Source organism: Fundulus heteroclitus, chromosome 6 (assembly GCF_011125445.2).
Source record: "Fundulus heteroclitus isolate FHET01 chromosome 6, MU-UCD_Fhet_4.1, whole genome shotgun sequence".
Classification (NCBI taxonomy): Eukaryota; Metazoa; Chordata; class Actinopteri; order Cyprinodontiformes; family Fundulidae; genus Fundulus; species Fundulus heteroclitus.
Window position 1 is genome coordinate 11,963,365 of NC_046366.1, and position 19,118 is coordinate 11,982,482.

At 39.6% G+C, this 19,118-nt stretch overlaps 1 protein-coding gene across 3 annotated transcripts; it reads left to right on the forward strand.

The window, feature by feature from the left end:
• The first annotated feature begins 785 nt into the window (after positions 1–785).
• Positions 786–19,028, forward strand: LOC105934558 (endophilin-A2). 3 transcript variants are annotated; one of them, XM_036138055.1, is made up of 9 exons: positions 786–1,049; positions 4,936–5,004; positions 5,121–5,337; positions 8,262–8,395; positions 8,595–8,753; positions 10,805–10,908; positions 13,567–13,700; positions 13,828–13,884; positions 16,077–19,028. In XM_036138055.1, exons 1-9 carry the CDS (start codon positions 1,005–1,007, stop codon positions 16,262–16,264), a joined length of 1,107 nt encoding a protein of 368 aa, XP_035993948.1. In that variant the 5' UTR covers positions 786–1,004; the 3' UTR covers positions 16,265–19,028. The 3 variants fall into 3 exon arrangements, with proteins under 3 accessions (XP_035993948.1, XP_035993947.1, XP_035993949.1); XM_036138054.1 differs by having other exon boundaries at positions 787–1,049; positions 13,825–13,884; XM_036138056.1 differs by lacking the exon at positions 13,828–13,884 and having other exon boundaries at positions 788–1,049.
• Positions 19,029–19,118: the final 90 nt, after the last annotated feature.

Genomic DNA, 19,118 nt, shown 5'->3' on the forward strand with positions numbered 1-19,118 from the left:
CAGAGCCCACAGCTGGACCAAGATAAACATGGCAGCTGCCGCTATCACTGTTTGTAAGAATTCATGATTTCATCTTTAAAAGAAGAACAGCAATAAGTGCCTTGACTTGCTAAAATTTCTGTGGTTTCTCATGATGCCTGCTGCTTACGATTTCATCTGAGATCGTGATTGGCTAAAACCAATCTGTGGTAGGTGGGCACTAGTTGTTGCTTCATCCAAACAGCTTAGAAAGTTATGCTGAATGTGATTTATTATTATTAATTGTTATTATTAGTACTATTATCCATCCATCCATCCATTTTCTAACACACCTATCCCTTGTGGGGTCTCGGGGGATGCTGGTGCCTATCTCTAGCTATTAATGGGCGAGAGGTAGGGTCTATCACAGGGCAACACAGAGACAAGCAACCATTCTTGTGCACACTCCTAAGGAGAATTTAGAAAGGACAATTAACCTAATAGTCGTGTTTTTGGACTGTGGGAGGAAGCCGGAGTACCCAGAGAGAACATGCAAACTCCATGCAGAACGACTAAGGGCAAGGCTAGGACTCGAACCCACGACCTTCTTCTTCCTTCCATCTGTGACCATGAGGAGCTTTAGATTTCGACGTTACTTTTCTCTTAACAGCGTCTTCTGGAAAGTTCTTTGCAATAGCATTTGTTTCTTTTAATAACTATGCCTAAAATAAACTGAGAAAAATAACAATCACGAAGAAGTAAGCGGCTGAATAGGACGTAGAAGGGGGTGGGCCGACTCACTGCCGGTAGTGTTTTTTTTTTTTTTTTTTTTTTTTTAACCAGCTGCTCGGATCCTCCCACAACCTGGAGCCAGGAAACTGTGGTTGCCTAGCAAGTTTTTTTTTTTATTATCCGCGGAGCAAAGTTTTCAAGACGTGTTTTCTCGGGTCATTTTTTTTTTCTTTGTTTGGGCTGTTGTTCGTTCGCAGAAGCTTTTTTTTTAGCACACTTTCTCCCCACAGAGGACCAACTGGAAGCGCGGAAAAATGTCGGTCGCAGGATTCAAGAAGCAATTTTTCAAAGCCAGTCAGGTAAACGGGCTGTCTTCTCCTTTTAGCCGGCTGCGCCTCCATAGCTCGCTGCTCTCCTGGTTATTTCTGTTGCACTAGCTTTAAAGCTACTCGGTATACTGTAGCAAAAACGTCGCCGGCGAGCTAAAAGTTGTGAAAGCTTGAGGGAGAGAGAGAAAACACGGCCATTAATGTAGTTACTGAACACTTTTACCTCTGAAGTTAAATGAAAACTGAAATTAGCTCATGCTAATCTCAGGTTTAACTAAACTCAGTTGTCAACGCCGTCTTGTTTTAATTAAATGCTCACCACTAGCGCCAGAGTGCACAGGATTAGCACCATCTGTTCAAGAGGTTTATCCCCCCCTAAATCAGACAGAGGGATTTTTTTAAAAAAATTTTGTCTAGATTTATGGTGTTAAAAGGTAGAGTTTACATCCTATTTCTCCTTGGTGCTGTCAAACATGAGTTAAAATTACGATGCAATAACCAAACAATCCATTGGTTTGTTCATCTGATTAAATTTAAAAGTTTTACATTCATAAAGTTAATCTTAGGTGTTTCTAATTCCTCTGTCTTTGCTTGAGGAAAAGTCCCAATTTATTATAAATTTTCAACAAGGATTTAAATAAAAAAATAAAAATCCTTTTATAAAGGATGCTGGGTCTATGTGTTTTATTCAATACTGTTTTGATAGATTTGTTTATTGCACAACATGAATATGCAGGGTTAGATTGTAGTTTAAAACTGCCAAACATAAAAAAGATTTTACTTTATTATTATTATTATTATTATTGCTAAGTAATTTAATGTTGTATTCTTTTTTTCTTATTGAAGCCATGGACAGAGAACATCATCAGTGCATGTATGACAGACTTTCTGGCCCTTTGTTCAGTCTCGTATCAGGTGGCAGTACTAGTCCTTTATTTTGAGTTGCTTCTAAAGGCTTGGAGGTTTCACATGCACTTGTTAATACAAACACAACTCCCAGCGTGCCATTACTCGCAGAACCGGTGGAGTCAGCTTTAGGTGGCGGCATTTTTTTTTGCAGCCCGTTGATTGTTTTTGGGTCGAACATCACACCGATGAAGTAATTGCTCCACGCTTGGCGTATACGTGCCTTTGTTGTGGGTTGAGACTCAGAATCATGTGAGTGAACTTTACAGCTTGTATGTAACAGATTCCAACCAAGACAATCTGATTTGTCACTCTTGGGAAAACCACAGACGTGGCAACGATGACTTCTTTCCACTTAAATGAAGTCCTGTTGTTGCTCTAGGAGGTCATTCACTGGGATGGTTTATTGGACCAATAAATGTGAACGTGTTATCTGATATGCCACCCATACCTCTTCTAGGTTGAAACTTTGTTCGGTAGTCATAATTTGTAGCTGGCATTAGTAATGGCGACGGGTGGCTGTTGTCTATTGTTACATTGCTACAGATGTGCGGCTGATGTTGAAGTACCAAAATACTGAGGCATCCATTTAACATCCACGTGTCTTTCTGCAAATAAATAAAAAAAAAAATGCAATAAACGAAACTATTGCTAACTTGTTCATCTGGTTTTAAAAGGAATGAAAATTATGATGTAGGGGTTCATCAGAAAGCTGCTTGACAGGGTGTTGTTACGCTAATATTAGAAGGGAGCCGGTTCCAGATTCTTCTTTATAAAAAAATAATAATAATTAAAAAAAACTTTGGCAAGAACTGCATGGTTTCATGATTTAAAATATACCGGCTCTAAAATGCTTCATCAAAATACCAGTCAGACAAGACGGTTGCACGGTGGAAGGTGATTAAAATGGGATGAAATGAAATCAGCTTCAGAGTCTGAACGTTAGAACCCAGAGTGGTTCATCAGTCAAAAACGTGGCTCTAAATGTTACCATAAACAATCTTTCGTGCATTTGTCGGACTCGATGGTGTGGGTTGTGTAGCTTTAAAACTAGCTAGTGAGGGCCGTGTCTCCACAGTGTTGCCTTTTTAGCTACAAGTCCTGGATGTTGCTTGTCTTCGTGTGGTTTGCAAAGAAATCCTGTTCTTCGTCATCACCCACGCTGAAGCGCTTCCACGCTTTAAGTCTCTTTTACTACGGAAAGCTCTGATAACTGCGGCTCATTCAAATCAGACGCTCCGTCTGCCATATTTGTTTTGGGACTGGAAAAGTAAGTTAGACGTAGCCAACCAATGAGCAGAACTAAACACAGTTTTTTTTATTTTATTTTTTATTTAAACTATAGGAAACAATTTGGTCAAATCCACCTGGTGAATCGATGTGTTGGTGTTACACTGCCAGTTTCAGTGAGTTGACCTAAATAACGTCTAGAGCAGCCCATATTCTGCCTTCTACTTGGCTGTGAGCTATGCGTGTTTGATAGAGCGAGAGAGGGGGAGTGTGTAAAGTAACATTTTTGGGCTGTTAAAACAAACCACGGGCTGTGGTTTTCATGTAGGAAACTGGAATGTATGAGCTGAGCTGATGGAAAAAAGGAAAGGCCATCATGAAACTGGAGTTCCCTAAGTACAGTGCTTGCAGGGGTCAGTCCCTCACGCAGAAGTTAGGCGGGGGCTCCCGGTACAGAACGATTACGTGTCATAAATTAAGAATGGAAACAAACAGCCCTGAGTCTTTATTGTCAATTGATCCTTTTATCCATGTTCCTGAGTCAAAAAGGTGTCTCTGTGTACGCCCCGGAGAAGAATCTGTGAGGTGGCTGCTTTTTATTTTATCAGGATATGAATTAAGGCTTTAAGACGTCGGAAAGAGCTGACATTACAGTGTTTTTCTTCCTATAATATTTCTTCAATAATGTTAAAGACGTAAAAACAGATTTTATAAATGGTGAATAAGTTATATGCTTAAAAGATTTGGTATGTATTGTAGGAAAGAGCTTTGAATATATGTCTTTCAGCTTTCAGGATTCCTACGCCGTTAAAGAATGGGACTTTCCTTAATCACCCCCCCCCCGGTTTGGTTGGGTATGAGGAAAAATTCAATATGGAAATTATTTTCATTTCCCCCACGCGCCCTGACTTTTTTCCACTTTTTTTTAGCTGTCTAAAGTGGGGGGAAATTCAATTTTTGCTTAATAAGTTTAATAGGTTTTTCCTCAAATTATATTTAAATGGCTATCTAGGTTAGCCATATCACTCCAGAAATTGTCATTTCACTACTTTGGGGGATTTTGTTTTTGTTTTTTTCTCGATCAACTTCAAATTCAGTTTGAACCAGCCTAGTGAGATCTGGTTAAAATACCTACAAATGTAGGTAAGCTGTTAATTTGGGTGTTTTCTACAAACAAAATAAAAATATTTTTTTCCAAACTATGTTTAGAAGTATCTGCAACCACTATCAAACAAAAGACCGTAGAGTTGATCTAAGTAAGTCCAGTTCCCCAAATCCCTGTGAAGTGACCCTATACCGTCCACGCTACCAAAAAAGTTGTGTTCAAGCAGTTCAGGGAAAATATTTGGTACTCGAATGTCACAAAAGCTGCAGGAAATTTGAGTCCAAAAACGTCTAGATTTTGAAATGAAAATGATGTAAGAACCTTGAGCTTTGATGCTCAGAACAAAAAACACTGGCATGATTTCAACTGTGTCGCATGTAAAAAATGTTTGTTTTCAAGTCTTTCATACATAATAGTCATACTTTTTTCTCATTTGTACCACAGCACTGCTTCAGTGTCCTGTCCTTATTCAGAAACATAAATAATAACTCGTTAACATAATCATGTGAGAAACGAGGGGATCTAATAAGCAGCACTTTTAACCGTAGGAGCAATATGTCGTCAACATTTAGCTTTAACCCACAGCTGCTTCTGCTGATTCTGTGACCACTATTAAACATGTTCTTCTGCTTGTTAATCACTAATGCAACTCTTCTCTTTGCTTTATTTCCACAGTTGATGAGTGAGAAGGTGGGAGGGGCAGAAGGAACCAAGCTGGATGAAGACTTTAAAGAACTTGAACGAGTAATTACAGCGCAATAAACTGGTTATCTTGTTCATTTTGATTTTATCACATAATGCCCCTGATGCTACTTTGACACACCGTTTGTTTTTTTTTTTGTCCTACCGTGTCCCACCAGAAAGCAGATGTTACCAGCAAAGCAGTGGTGGATGTCATCAGTAAAACGACAGAGTACCTGCAGCCCAATCCTGCGTCCAGGACTAAGCTCAACATGCTCAACACAGTGTCCAAAATCCGTGGGCAGGTGAATAGCCCTGGCTATCCCCAGTCTGAGGGGCTACTGGGAGAGTCTATGAATAAATATGGACGGGACATAGGCGAGGACAATAACTTTGGTAAGAGCGGCGGGGTCAGTTCGACGATAAGGTGTTAGAACGGGTGCATCTGTAAAGACTGTTTTGCTCTTTCTCCATTTATCCTTTCAGAACTGCATTCTACCCTGTTTTTTTTTTTTTGCACTGTAACCAAAGTTTGAGTTGAAACCTTGCTCACTACAGTTCAGTACTATTGATAAGTCAGCACTAGGGTTGTTACGATGCAAAATTTCAAACCCGATACCAATACTAAGAAAAACACTTGATGCCATTTTGCACACAGTAGCCAAATTGTTTTTGAAGCCACAGGGTTCTTTTTAGTTCAGAGAAAAATAGGTGTTTATTTACAGTATCACAACATTTTGACTTCCTCAATTGGCGCAAAACCAATAAGTAGGGAACAAACTAGCCCTCATTTAGAGAAATATAGATTTTAAAAGTGTCTCTTCCCTGTTTAGCAGAACAGTAGACAACATAACAGTCACTAAAGTGTTAATATCCTTTATGGAAGTGTGTACCTTTTTGATTCAGTTGTGCAATTAAATTCTGTTTTGACTGCTTATTTTTAACTTTTATTTGCTTGTCAATCTGATATTGATACAAATACATTTTACTACTGAGGAACAAGTCAAGAATCATTCTTAAACTAACTGTTTTAAAACAAATATGGATCTGGCGCATACAAACTATATTTTTTTTACAATATAAACAAGGATCTGGTCCATGCAAAAGTAATCCGCAGCAGCCCCGTAAACCTTCTGCCTTTTTTTTGGTAATTTTCTTCAGTGATCAATAACAGCAGTAGGGTAGATGGCTATGGGTTCCTACTTTTTTTTTGCTCTAATTGTCAGCTTCAGACTGGCTCCACTGTAACCTGTATTATTAGCCACATTAGCCTCCAGTAGCTTTACAATTAAACATGGGCGTAATCATGTTTATTGCACTGGTTTGTTTTGTTGCTTTTCTATTTAGTAACTGATTGAGCCCTCAGCTGATTAACATCGTCCTGTGTTAATATGTACTAGGGCTGGGCACTATATCAACATTTTAAAAATGGCAAGATTTTATTAAGAGATGTAAGAACAGACTATATTATTTATATCGAGATGGTCTATGTTGCACTAGAATAAAACTTTTATTTATTCCAGTAGATTATTTTTCAGCCATTTCTCATATATTCATCAACAGCTGTTTGTTAAAAAATGTGCCTGTGAGACATTTGGGATGAAGCTTTGATTCAGAGATGCCTTTTTATAATTACTTTATGAAAAAAAAAAACATATCAAGATAAATATTGCATGTCAGCATTGAGCCTAAACATATCGAGATATTATCTTTGGTCCCTATCGCTCAGCCTTAATTTGTACAATTGTAGAATGTAGAATTGTAGAAGTGGAAACACATCTGGATGGGGAAGCTCAACCCGTCAGAACCCTGTCTTTAGGCTGTCTGTGTCTGAGATGCTAATATTTAAACAGTGTTAGCTTATGTCGCCCTGGTGGATTACTACTTCACTGTTGCAGATACAGGAGCTTTACTTGCCTTTTTAAAGTTGCCCTCAACTGTTAGCTTGTAGTGTTAGCACCACTAACATGTGATGTCATTCAGAGTCAAAAACATGTCCTATCGGTTTTCGTTTTAGGGATTAAACCTCTGAACAACTTTCGCTGTTGCTTTTTGGCTAAAGAGGGTTGCATATGTTTTTTTTTTTTTTTTGTTTGTTTTTTTTTCCTGGATGTTCTTGCCATGTTGATTTAAACATTCTAGCATCAGCTCATTGGTCAGGTGAAGCTGCAGTAAGGCTGAGCGTCTCTCTTATTGCAGCACTGCAACTGAAAGAAGCTCAACAATTTGGGAAAATGTAAACAATATTGTTTGTATTAATTTTGACAAAAATTAGTTGCTTTGACTAATTCCTATTGATTATAATATATCAAAATATCGACTATTTTGACAAACCTGGTACCTTTTTTATGTTGACTATTACACCTTTTCATATGCCGATATAAAACAACCGAACCTCGGGCTGTTTTGCATGAAAACAAATACTAGAAACAACCAGGAAGTGTCAAACTTTTATACTTCTCTTTCTGTTTGATGAGAAGTACACTTAACAGACATTTGGCAGTGAACTTCCTAAGTTTAAAATAGTGAAATGCTCATGCATACAAAGAAGTAGAAAACAACTAATTGTATCTATGTAACATTGCATTTTAAAAACACAGACTGATGGCAAAAATGTTAATTTTTTTTCATCAGATGGACTGTTGCAGAAAGTTAACTATACATGCTCTTGCAAAAGTATTCATACTCTGACTCTTTTTTGTTACATTACAACCACAACCTGCAGTGTATTTTATTGGAATTTTGTATACTAGAGTAGGAGTTCAAAGTTGTGAAGTAGGAGGAAAATAATAAGTGATTTTCAAGCAGTTTTCCAAATAAAAATTACAAAGTATTGAGCCCTCTCTGCTGTTATACCCCAAAGTAACTAAGTGCCTTTTAGAAGTCACTTCAAGTAGTGAATAGAGTCCACATTGGTCATTTATGAGCAGAAATTTTCAGGTCTTGCTACAGATAATCAATTGAATTTCTGCCTGTGCTTTGGCTAGGACATTCTAACGCATGGCTACGCTTCCATGTGAACCATTCACTTGTAGCTCCAGCTGCATGTTAAGGGTTGTTCTCCTGCTAGAAGGAGAACCTGTGCCCCAGTCTCATGTTTTATTAATGTAAAATGGTGAATCTTTGCATCCCATTTCCTTCCACTTCAGTTCTGCAATAATTTGTCTCGATGCATGTCATCAACATGTAGCATCGTTCAGCGGGGGTTGATGATGAATCTCTGGTTATACGACTTGGCTGCTTGTGCAAATATCTACTGATCTGATGTTGACACAGGGCAGTCATAAGTTCCTGCTCTTCCATTTGTGTGTGTTGTTTAGGTGGAGCTCTGCTGGACGTTGGAGAGGCAATGAAGAGGTTGGCGGAGGTCAAGGACTCCTTGGATATTGATGTGAAGCAGAATTTTATCGACCCACTGCAGGCAGTCGCTGACAGGGACATCAAAGATATTCAGGTAGAATGGAGATGTAATACGTTTCTTCTGCACACACTGGCTTGACATTTGCCGGTGAGGTTTGCACTTTACAAGCCGCACACACTTGTAATCCAAAGAAAAAAAAAAACACTTTAAAACCCCCATATATATATGAATCTTAATTGTTTCAAATGACATTTTAATCTCTCCCTCCTAATTATGTGTGTTTAACCCTCAGCACCACTTAAAAAAGATGGAAGGCCGCCGTTTGGACTATGATTATAAAAAGAAACGTCAAGGTAAAATCCCAGATGAGGAGATCAGGCAGGCCCTGGACAAGTTTCACGAGTCCAAAGAGATGGCCGAGAGCTCCATGCATAATCTGTTGGAAACTGACGTAAGTTTGCGAAACGCAATGTTTTTTTTTACTGGTTAAAAGATGTTTAGTTTTACCACAACAAAGCATTCAGAGGAGTCCATTAAACAGGTCGTGGAGGACATGCTAAAGCAATTTGAAAGGGAGAAGCAGACTTCTACATGATCCACGTAATATGGGGAACGTGATTTATGGAGGCTTTCTGGCAAAGCGTTCAATGGGATTTTTAAAGAATTTTTCAAGTCTGGAAAGATAAAGAAAACTGGAAGATCTAGAATATAGAATGCTTGAGTTTGCAGACTTTATTCCCTAGTCTATTTAAAATAAAGTCTTTATTTTAATATGTTCTTCATCTTCGAATTGAAACATCAAAAATGTAGTTTTTGTCCAACTAGTGAAACATTTTGGTTCCACAGACTTTCGGATGAATTTACACTTAAAAAAAAAGCTGCTCCTTTAGCCTCTAGACACTCTGAGATCAGCGTTTTTCACAGGTGCCGTTTCTGAACAGGAGCTCTGGAGCTGCTCCCGTTCAGAAAGCAAACAAAGCACCAAGATTGTTTTTGAGATTTAAAGGAATCTGTTTGTTGAATAATGTAGTGCAGGTTTGATACAATTTTGGAATGGAGCCAATCTAAAGTTTCCTAAATGTAAAGGTTGTGGTGAAATGGCCTCACTGGAAGCCAACATTTGCATCTTGTTTCACAAACAAGATGTTTTTTGTTGCATCAATTGGAGAAAAATACTCCAAGCTAATAAGGAGGGGCTCTAGGCCACAATGTGATTTGGAAACATAATTTAGTTGGTAAATGACAGTGATGTTGATTTTGTGTTTATTTTTATTTTATTAATTAATGCATTAGACCTTTTTTTTTTTTTTTTTTTTTGTTCGAAAAAGCCAATTCAAATCGGTATGGAGTAAAATCTTGATCAGAACATTATCAAGTATAAAAGGTGAAGGATGGGAGTTGGTGTAATCATGGTGGACTATTGTGTGGCAGGTGTTTATTAAATATTACTCCCCTAAATATGAATTATATTCTGATGGTTTTGATATTGCAGCGTGGAAATTAATTTATGTAGTTCGGTGCAAGATTTTCGCTCAGTTTAACTTGGCTCAGTTTGTGATTCGGCCGGCCTTGAAATGCCTGGAAGAGGGAAGCGCCTCCTGGAGGCGGCATTAGCCCCATCCCCCACGTCCTGTTTACAACATTGATACTGAATGAAATCTGCAAGAAATGGTAAACGCTAAAAAAATACATCATTAAAAACAAAAGGGAAAAAGAATACAAATAATTATTTTACAACTATATGCAAGATTGTCTTGGATATTTTTTTTAAAGGATAAAGTAATCTTTTGAGAAACCATCCATAAATCCTTGAATCTGATACAGGGCGTCTGCATATAGAAAGCTGAAGTGACCTTTTTCTTTTTCTTTTTTTCCCCCTTCAGGCGTGGTTAATGCTTTGTAAATAGTAAAATTATGTTTTGGTTTAACCCACTCCCTTCAAAATGGTCCTTCAATATCAATTTAGCCACTCTTAAGTTTTTCTGGACTTCCTTTGAGAAAAACCTAATTTCTCCTCGCCCCTCTGTCAATCGCTGAAAAGCTGGGTGTTCATGTCAAAACTCCTCTCGAGGCCGCTCGGTTTGACCCTGCTTGAGTGGGGCCGGAGAAACTCAGGCTGGCCCTGAAAATAAAACTGCTTCTGAAACACTTGCAAGCGGGCCGTGCCGAGTGGGACGCGGCCAAACCAAGCCGGTGGAACTGGGGCTTTTAAGGACAGCCTGTATCATCTGACCTGCCTCTGTGTTTTTCCATGGGGACCTACTGTAGGCCAAGCTTGTCTAACCTGATTGGTCTCTGCTGTTTACTATTTTCACGCCGCTTCCATATGAAGGAAGCCATTGTGATTCATGTGATAAACACTAGGGATCTCATGGCTTCAGAAAAGAAGCTTCAATAAAGTTGTAAAAAAAAAAGCCTTGAGGAAAAGCTGCTGCTGCTTCCTAGTTTGTTTTTTCTTTCTGTTGGTTGCTCTAAAATGTTCTTGTGCTGATTCACATGTAGGTGGAGCAGGTGAGTCAGCTGTCTGCCTTTGTGGAGTCCCTGTTGCAGTACCACAGGCAGGCCACAGAGGTCCTGGAGGAGGTGACAGAGAAACTGAGAGAAAGGTTAGCTCTTTCACTGTCGTTAGGAAACACGTTTCTGTCCTCAGAAATTAAATCACGGTTTAATTTTATTAGAGCTAAATGTTCTTTTTGTTTAATGCTGATGTAAAAACTTTTCTAGTTACCATTCATCCTTCAGTTATACATAGCTTATGGTGAGCTGTTGAATTGACATCTATATATGTGATCTTTTCTGTGTAATCGAACAATGCAGTGACCCATGACTCCCGCACAGCCTGTTGAGCTCTATCCCAGAATATCTGGGTCACGATACCAAGACCCAGTTACTCAGGAAAGGCCACAATCCTTGCTGTGACTGACTCATGAAAATCTTGTTTTCTGTCTTAACCAAACTGCATTTCTGATGTTCTAACTCAGCTTAGATTTTAGACACACGAGGCATGAGATTACGCAGGTTTTCCTGCAGTCTGGTGATGCGATTCTGAATCACTTTAAAGACAAAAGAAAGAAATTTCTTGGAGTGTAGTGCATAGTTCAGAAACCGCTACAATCTAGAGTCATTTAACAATGCTGCCACTTAATAAAATGTGTGCAGAACCTACTGACAAAACTTTTTTTAAATGCTTACAAATAAAAGTATGTTTTTTAAAGTGCATTGCAAAAGTATATGTCTCCAATTTTCCAACTTTAATAAAGTTTAGATGCCACAGACCATCATAAAATAGAGCATAACTGTAAAGTGAAAGGGAAACTATGATGAATAATGTGGTGTGTGTTAAAATAATTTGTGTTCAGAGAGCCAGAGTTTCCTGGTGAAAACCTCGTCTACATGCCAGGTGCAAAAGGACACAAGAGAAAGAATTCAAATCAACCAATCACATGCTCATACATGGATGGTGTTTCATGGGGATTTGATCCAAGTGCTGTTTTACAGCCAGCAAACAATTGGAAGAAGAGGCTCTGGTCAGAGGAAACCAAAACTGAACTTTATGGCCTGCATACAAACATATTTTCCAAGGCTGCACCCACCAGGAAACATACTGGTGGCAGCACCGGGCTTAGGGGATGATTTTCCTCTGCGAGCACAGCGAAGCTGGAATAAACTGTGAATACAGGACAAACTTGGAAGAAAATCTGTTAAGGCTAGTTGACACGGCAGGATTTTAAAATAGTCGACGGATTTTCAAAGCCTGAGAGACGCCACACGTAGCTAGAACAGGTTTGCTCATACAGGAGTCTGGTCAGGATCGTTCAGATGTCGGAAGTCTTTAGATGGGAAATCTTGCGAAACCTCTCAAGATCAAACGTGAGTTCAGAGTGAATGAACATGAACGACGAGGAAGGATTATGGCAATAGTTTGTGGATTGATTTTAACAGAGAGAAAAAAACAAAAAGAAAAGGTGTTGGTTAAAGGAGTGGAGACAACCCGAATGGGAGGGTCACCGTTTGCTGCGCTATGATGTGGAGGTGGGCGACACGTCACAGTCAACAGGCTTCCTGCGATACCATCCAACATGTTGAATAGCCTCGATCTGAGGTCGGAGCGGACCCGACGTCCTCCTGAGCTGACCAGATCACTCCGCCAACGCCACAAATGGCCACGGCAGGAATATCTCTTAAGATTATCTCTGGAGCCACCCCGATAATCTGCGCCTATAGGAAGGGAAAGGTCGGGGCAAAAATCAGGCCCGAAATCCTGCCGTGTGAGCCAGCCTTTAGGGTCTGCAAAAAAACTGGAGACTCGATGGGTGGTTTCCTTTCCAGCGACCCCAAACATATCCTTCAGAGCTGCAATGTAACAGCTTAGAGCCAGTCACAGTTCATTTGTTAGAATGGTCCAGATCTGAATCCAGTGAAGAATCAGCCTTTGATTTTTCACCGATGTTCTCCATCCAGTCCCACTTTGTTTGGGTTATTTTTCAGAAGAGATTACTAGAATCTCAGTTGCTAGATGTGCAAAGCTGGAAGAGGCATACTCCAAAAGTACTGTTAACGAAAGGTGGTTCTACAGAATACTGACTCAGCCGGGCTGATTACATATGCATGCTGCACTTCTCTGAAAACCATTGTCTTCCTTCCATTTGATGTCACAATTATGCAATATTTTGTTCTCGCTCTCATTTAGGTTTATTTTGTGCTGAAATTCAAAGGGTGCAAATATTTAAGCAAGTTATTGTATGAGGAAATTAAAGAACCATAATTTTATTTCTCTTAGGTTTCTGAGGATAAAAAAACAACTTGTACATTAAAAGAAATATACATTTTGAGTAAAACGTGGGCAATGAGTGGAGTTATTTCCACATTTACGGATAATTAGATGCAGTACTGTGGGGGAAAAAATGTTGTCTATAAAATGAAATGCATTGCTTGCATTTCATTTTATAGCCTAATGACATACATGTCGTTATCGTGGAAAACAAAACTGTATTTCCTTCACCATTAATGTCATTCTGCTGTGGAAATTGTGTGCAGATATTGCTTGAGAACGGATAGAAAAGTGGATGAAAATAGCCTTCCTGATAAATGTGTGCATTTAAAAATATAGTGCTTTTATATCTAATGTTTGGCCAAAGTTGTGAAGAGCCAGAGTGGAGCGCATAAAGAGCCAGCTGCTTTCCCAATCTGCCTTTTGCACTCGCTTTGTACTTCCACTGAGATCAGAGATGTAATCTTTTTGTTTCTGTTGTCATTCTGCGCAGGGTAAACGAATCTCAGTCCCGTCCCCGTCCAAAGCGCGAACCTAAACCCAGACAATCCTTTGACTATGGAGACACGGACCCCTCCAACGACGGATATTCATCTGCCGCCGTGAGCCCTCCGTCATACGCTTCTGGTAAAATGACTTTTATGTTTTACTTTATCTTTTTGAGTCGTGCAAAGGCCCAGTCCTAAGGAAGCACGTTGCACATCCGCATCGCTCTTCTGACAGATTAATTTCCCTTTTTTGCAACATTAAGCAGCCCAAGCATACCATCCACCTCCGTCCATGAAAAAGCCCTCCATCAGGAGCAAACCGCGTGAGTGGACAGAAGACGATTACCTGTCAATTAACAACAAACCTCTACCGCTTTCATTGAATCTGTTGCACATGGGTGTGGCGGTAACATGGATGCACTTCTCTGGCTGTTATTCACTAACTCGACTGAATGTTTTCTGTGTTAACGGATCTCTTTTAGCAAAGCAGAACATAAAAAGGGGAACAAGTGTTTACTATTCCTGTTACCTGGTCCTCAGATGTGTAGAATCCTCAGCAGCTCACATAATGTTACTTTAAATGTGTTAGTCACTGAAGCATTTGAAGCCAGGTTCGTGACCCGCTATGTGTAAATTTGGCTGAATTTTATACATCTGACGACTTCTTTGCTGACGCCTGAACCTTCTGGATCTCAAGCTAAATCTTTTTTTTTTTTTGTTGAATAAAAACGAATAAGTCTGTAACATCGGTGCTCTGATGCTGAGCTTCCGAAGGTTTCTTTATTAATGACCTGATAACTAATAAGTCGTAACACTTCACTTCCTCGTCTTTAAACCCTTACATCAGTGGTGTTTTGCAGAGTCCCTGTAAACGTCACACTAACGTGTCTGAACTTGTTGAAGGAGTTTCTGCCAAACAGGTTGAAGGGGACGGGTCAGAAGTTTACATCCAATCATAACTGCCATGAGTTGGCCTTGAACTTATTCTGATTTTACTGTTGTCTTTCCACTGTAGATGAATCATACGTCAAAGTAATAATTTGAGTCCACAAGTTAAAATCTTATCCAGAGTTTCTCTATTTATGTATTTATTTGTTTTATCAGAACTATACATACAGGTTTAAAGAAATACATGAACAATTGGAGGTTTTTGGGTAAAACCACACTGTTTTTGTAGCCATCAACGAGCTTCTATTCTGTCTGCATATTTAACTACTCATTTTGGAAGTATTAGTAAAATTCACTTAATCTGGTTGGTTCCTGGCAGGAAGCACAGTCCTCACATTTTCAGTAGCGTTGAGGTCAGGATTAATCCAGAAGCCTCACGTTAGCCAGCTTTATCTACTCCAAAGCCAGTTCTGATGTGATTTGAGATCAATTGTGTTAAAGGAACAATAAGTAATAATGACACCTAGTGGTTAAAATCGGAACAACACAAACGCACTGCCTGCAGTTTCAAAGTGGTCCGTTGCTGTTGGGCAATTCCACTGAATTTTCACTTCCACAGGACGAGTATAACACGTTGTTTTCTGTTCCACTTCTGGTCCACTCCTCTTGCTGGCTTCCACGTTTGCAGGCTGCTGCTCTTTTGCCAAGATAAAATGCCAAATACTGCTCTCGTGTGATTGGCTCAGGGACCAGGAAGTAAACACGGTGTATGTTCTGAACAGAAGCCGTTCCAGACCGTACCTGTAGGTTTGGAAGGAGAAAAACGTGACTAAGACATTGTTGATGGAAAAGAGCGTTGGAATGTTACTTCCATCCCAGGAGACAAATGAGAAAGATTTAGGTTTATTTTATGGTAAATACTTTTTGCTCCTTAAGTTTTAAACCATCTGACTCAAACCATCTCCTCAGACTGAAGGAATTTTGTCTGGGGGTTTTAGGATCAACTCAGGAACCATGAGGCTCAATCCAGAAAAATAAAGACTACCTTAGAGTTCTCAAACTTCTTGAATCAACATCAGGTTGATACTACAACACAGCTGGGTTTTCCATCCAGGCATTGATGGCTAACAGACATCAAAACAGGTCTTTGGGGCAAATAAAGCAGAACAATGTAAAGCTTGTTGACACAATCAGACATCAACCCGATTTAAAAAGCTGTGACCTGTGCTTAAAAGCCAGATCTGAGCCGGGAAACCAACCAATTTAAAAGAAAGCGCTATAATTTCTACCAAGAAAGCAGTGCTCGAATGTTGTGCTTGAAGCTTGTTGATAGATACAAACCTGTGGTTTACTTGGTAAGGAACACTTTAAACCAAATATCCATATGTATGTTTGAGCCTTTAAGCATACTTTTAAATCTGTGTGAAAATTCACAACAAATTTAAACGTTTCCACTCAATTCTTGAGTTTTTCCTTTCTAATCATTTCGGCCTGAAAATGAACATTACATTCATGCAGATTATGAGTGTACGTAAACTTCTGACCAACAGCTCGTCTGTATTTTAGCAGCTGGACTTTGTGTTTTATTTCCCTTCCTGCATCTCTGCTCTTCTGTCCATGTGTGCAGGGGAGCCGTGCTGTAAAGCCCTGTACGACTTTGTGGCTGAGAACGACGGAGAGCTGGGCTTCTGCGAGGGGGAAATCATCACGCTGGTCAGTCAAATCGACGAGAACTGGTTTGAAGGAAGACTCCGCGGACAGTCTGGATTATTTCCCACCAACTACGTGGAAGTAGTTGTGCCTCTGTCACGCTAACACAAGAACGGCGAGAAGCAAGCATTAGAATGAAGCCGAACGGGAAAGACTGAGGTTTAGAAATATAGTCACAGAAACATAGCAAGGAAATTGTTTTTTTTGTTTTGTTTTTTTTTTATCTTTTGGGATTTTTATTTTTATTTTATTTTTTGAGTAAAAAGGAGAAACTTCCTATTTTGTTGCGATTGAATGGATTTGCAAACATAGGAACACAAAGGACAACCGTTGGTCCAGTCAGAGGTGATGCGTGATACTTGGGTGCAATTGCCACAGTCTTTGTAAAACGTTTTTTTTTTTTTTTTTTTTTTTTTTTTTTTTTTTTTTTTTTGGCACCTTTGCACTTTGTACACAACGGCTCCAGCTGAATGCTAAACAGAACCAAACGTCGTTTAGATGGGCATCAGTATCTAATCACTTTCTATGTCTTATTGAATTTCATCCTCAGTATCGTGTTCTGTGTATTGCAGAAAATTGAGCCACACAAAACCATTTAGTTTTGTTCTTTAATTCTACAGTTTTAAACATCTTGGGCTACAGACTTGAGCACCAAAGCAAAATAGACACTACTGGGAACCGTTTGTCGTCATCAAACTTTTGATCCTTTATCGCCATCTGGTGGTTCTATGCAGGGTGTCAGTCTTGTTTTTGTATGTGTGTGATCAACCATGAGTTCTGACACGTTTAAGAAGTTCACATTGGGTGTGTTGTTCTAATTGGGAGTGAAAGCTGAAACTGGATATTAGATTTGCAGGTTCTGCTGACATAGGCTATTTTGGCAACAGAAAAGCCTTGAATTTGGGTTTTTAAATGCAGAGATACTCTGCAAATGCACTACTTGATTATATTTATTACACTAGTACTGCGTTACATTTGTCTCCGAAGTCCGAGCTCAGATTAGGAAAACGCTCGACGCCGAGCTCAGCAGGTTCTAGTTGGCAGATTTAAACCCAGAGGGATTGTCTAATTGGTGCGGTGCTAACTGCTATTCACAGCACAAGCAGAATCACAAAGAGCTAATGAGGGTTTTATGGGTTCTGTACCCTAACCCGAATGAATAGAGGCTTGTCAGTGCTGTGTGTGACTGATTCAAATAAACACTAACTTTTAGAAATAAAACGTTTTATACCTGCAACTTTCACTACATTTTAGATGTGCGGCAGCCATGTCGATTGCAGAATCCATGGCCGCTCTGGGACTTCCATCTTTCAGGAGGCAATTTTGTTGTATTCCCACCTGGGAACGCGTTACAAAAATCCAACTAGTAAATTCAAATAGAAGACATCATAAATCCCTTGTTTACTTTTTATTCTCCTATTTAACTGCCAATATACTGGTCTTTAAAATCACTCTAAATATATTCACTACTACCAAAGAAAGGTTGCCCATGTTTCTGAACTCAGTCCTCTTATCATTACAGATGCTTGTATTTTATTCAGTCTAATTTTAACTTGAAGCGAAACCCTAAACAATAAAGAGCCAAGACTGATTTAGTCCGTATAGTGAGTAATATTTAACCAAAAAAACAGCAAGAGGGTTTCTTTGTGTTCCTCTGCTCTCTCAGGCTCGGCTGATGCTGCTGGCAGTGTCGTTTGTTCTCCACGGCTTTTTGTTGGCAAATGTTTGTTTGCCTGTGAATGTTCCATCTATGATCTCCTCGCGCCCCTCAGCTTTGTGTAGGCTCTGCTTTGATTTGGGGCATGGAAATGCATGGTGATGTGAGCTTGGTGTCGCCTTACCTGCCTGTGCACCGCGGCTTATGGGGGGGATGCTGTCTCCCAGTGTGATTTGTGCGCCGATTTTTACAAATAACAAGGTCTGTCCACAATAGCTGGCTTCAGTTTCAGTTAAGCCTATTACAAGAAAACTATGAACTGTCACGGTTCATGCAGTTCGTTAAAATGCCAACTTTCCCCTCTTGTCATGATCCCCTTGTTAAACTGCTCCCCCCTTTCCTGCCCCGCTCATCTTTGCCGTCTCTATTTAAAGTGCAAGTGGAACAGACAGGTCTTTTTTTTTTTTTTTTTTTTTTCCTGCAGAGAAGGAGACACAACAGTGGATTATGCCCTCCCCCCACCACTCTATTCACCACCTGCCCCCCTTCCTCATTATCTGTCCCGTCCCAAACCCACGGTGCCTCTGCACGCTCATTCTCTTATGCATGCTTTGCATTATATCCACACTGCCTGTCCTGCTGCGGACCTCCTTAATGCATACGTTATCAGCGGTGTGTTTAGGACCCTGGCTGCGCTGAGTAATAGCTGTGGTTCAGGTGTGGGTTAACACGCCTCATTACACTAAACCATAACCCCTTGAAGAGAGGCAGAAGGTGTGCGGCTCAGCTTGGGTCATCTAGATGACGAACGATGTTGTGGAACAAAGGGCTGAGATCATCTTTTGTGGCACTGCTGCAGCTCACATTACTATATTATGTATCAGCTTTGCAATATTGATGAAGTATTAACAGCTTTAAAGCTTTATTTCACTATGCACAATGTTAATGGAAATGTTCTGTGAACGATATAGCCCCCACCTTTTCTTCTTCTTTTTTTTTTTACGTCTTTATTTAAAAAAAAAAAAAGCTTTTGGTTAATTCAGTACCTTGTGTCTTGTAACTGTGACGCTTTGGGAAGGGTAAATGTGGGATTATCTTGGATTACCTCTATACTAGGCAAAGTGTAATCTTGTGTATCGTGTGTTTTTATTGTCTCTGAATAAATGCCGTTCGTTTTCTTCAATAAATGTTAAACGCGGTCCTCCTCCGTGAGCGGGTTTTTGTTATTTTTTAAATTAGAAAATGAACAATTGTGTGAATGGCATCTCATTGCAGGTCTCATTTACATGCATCACATATTAA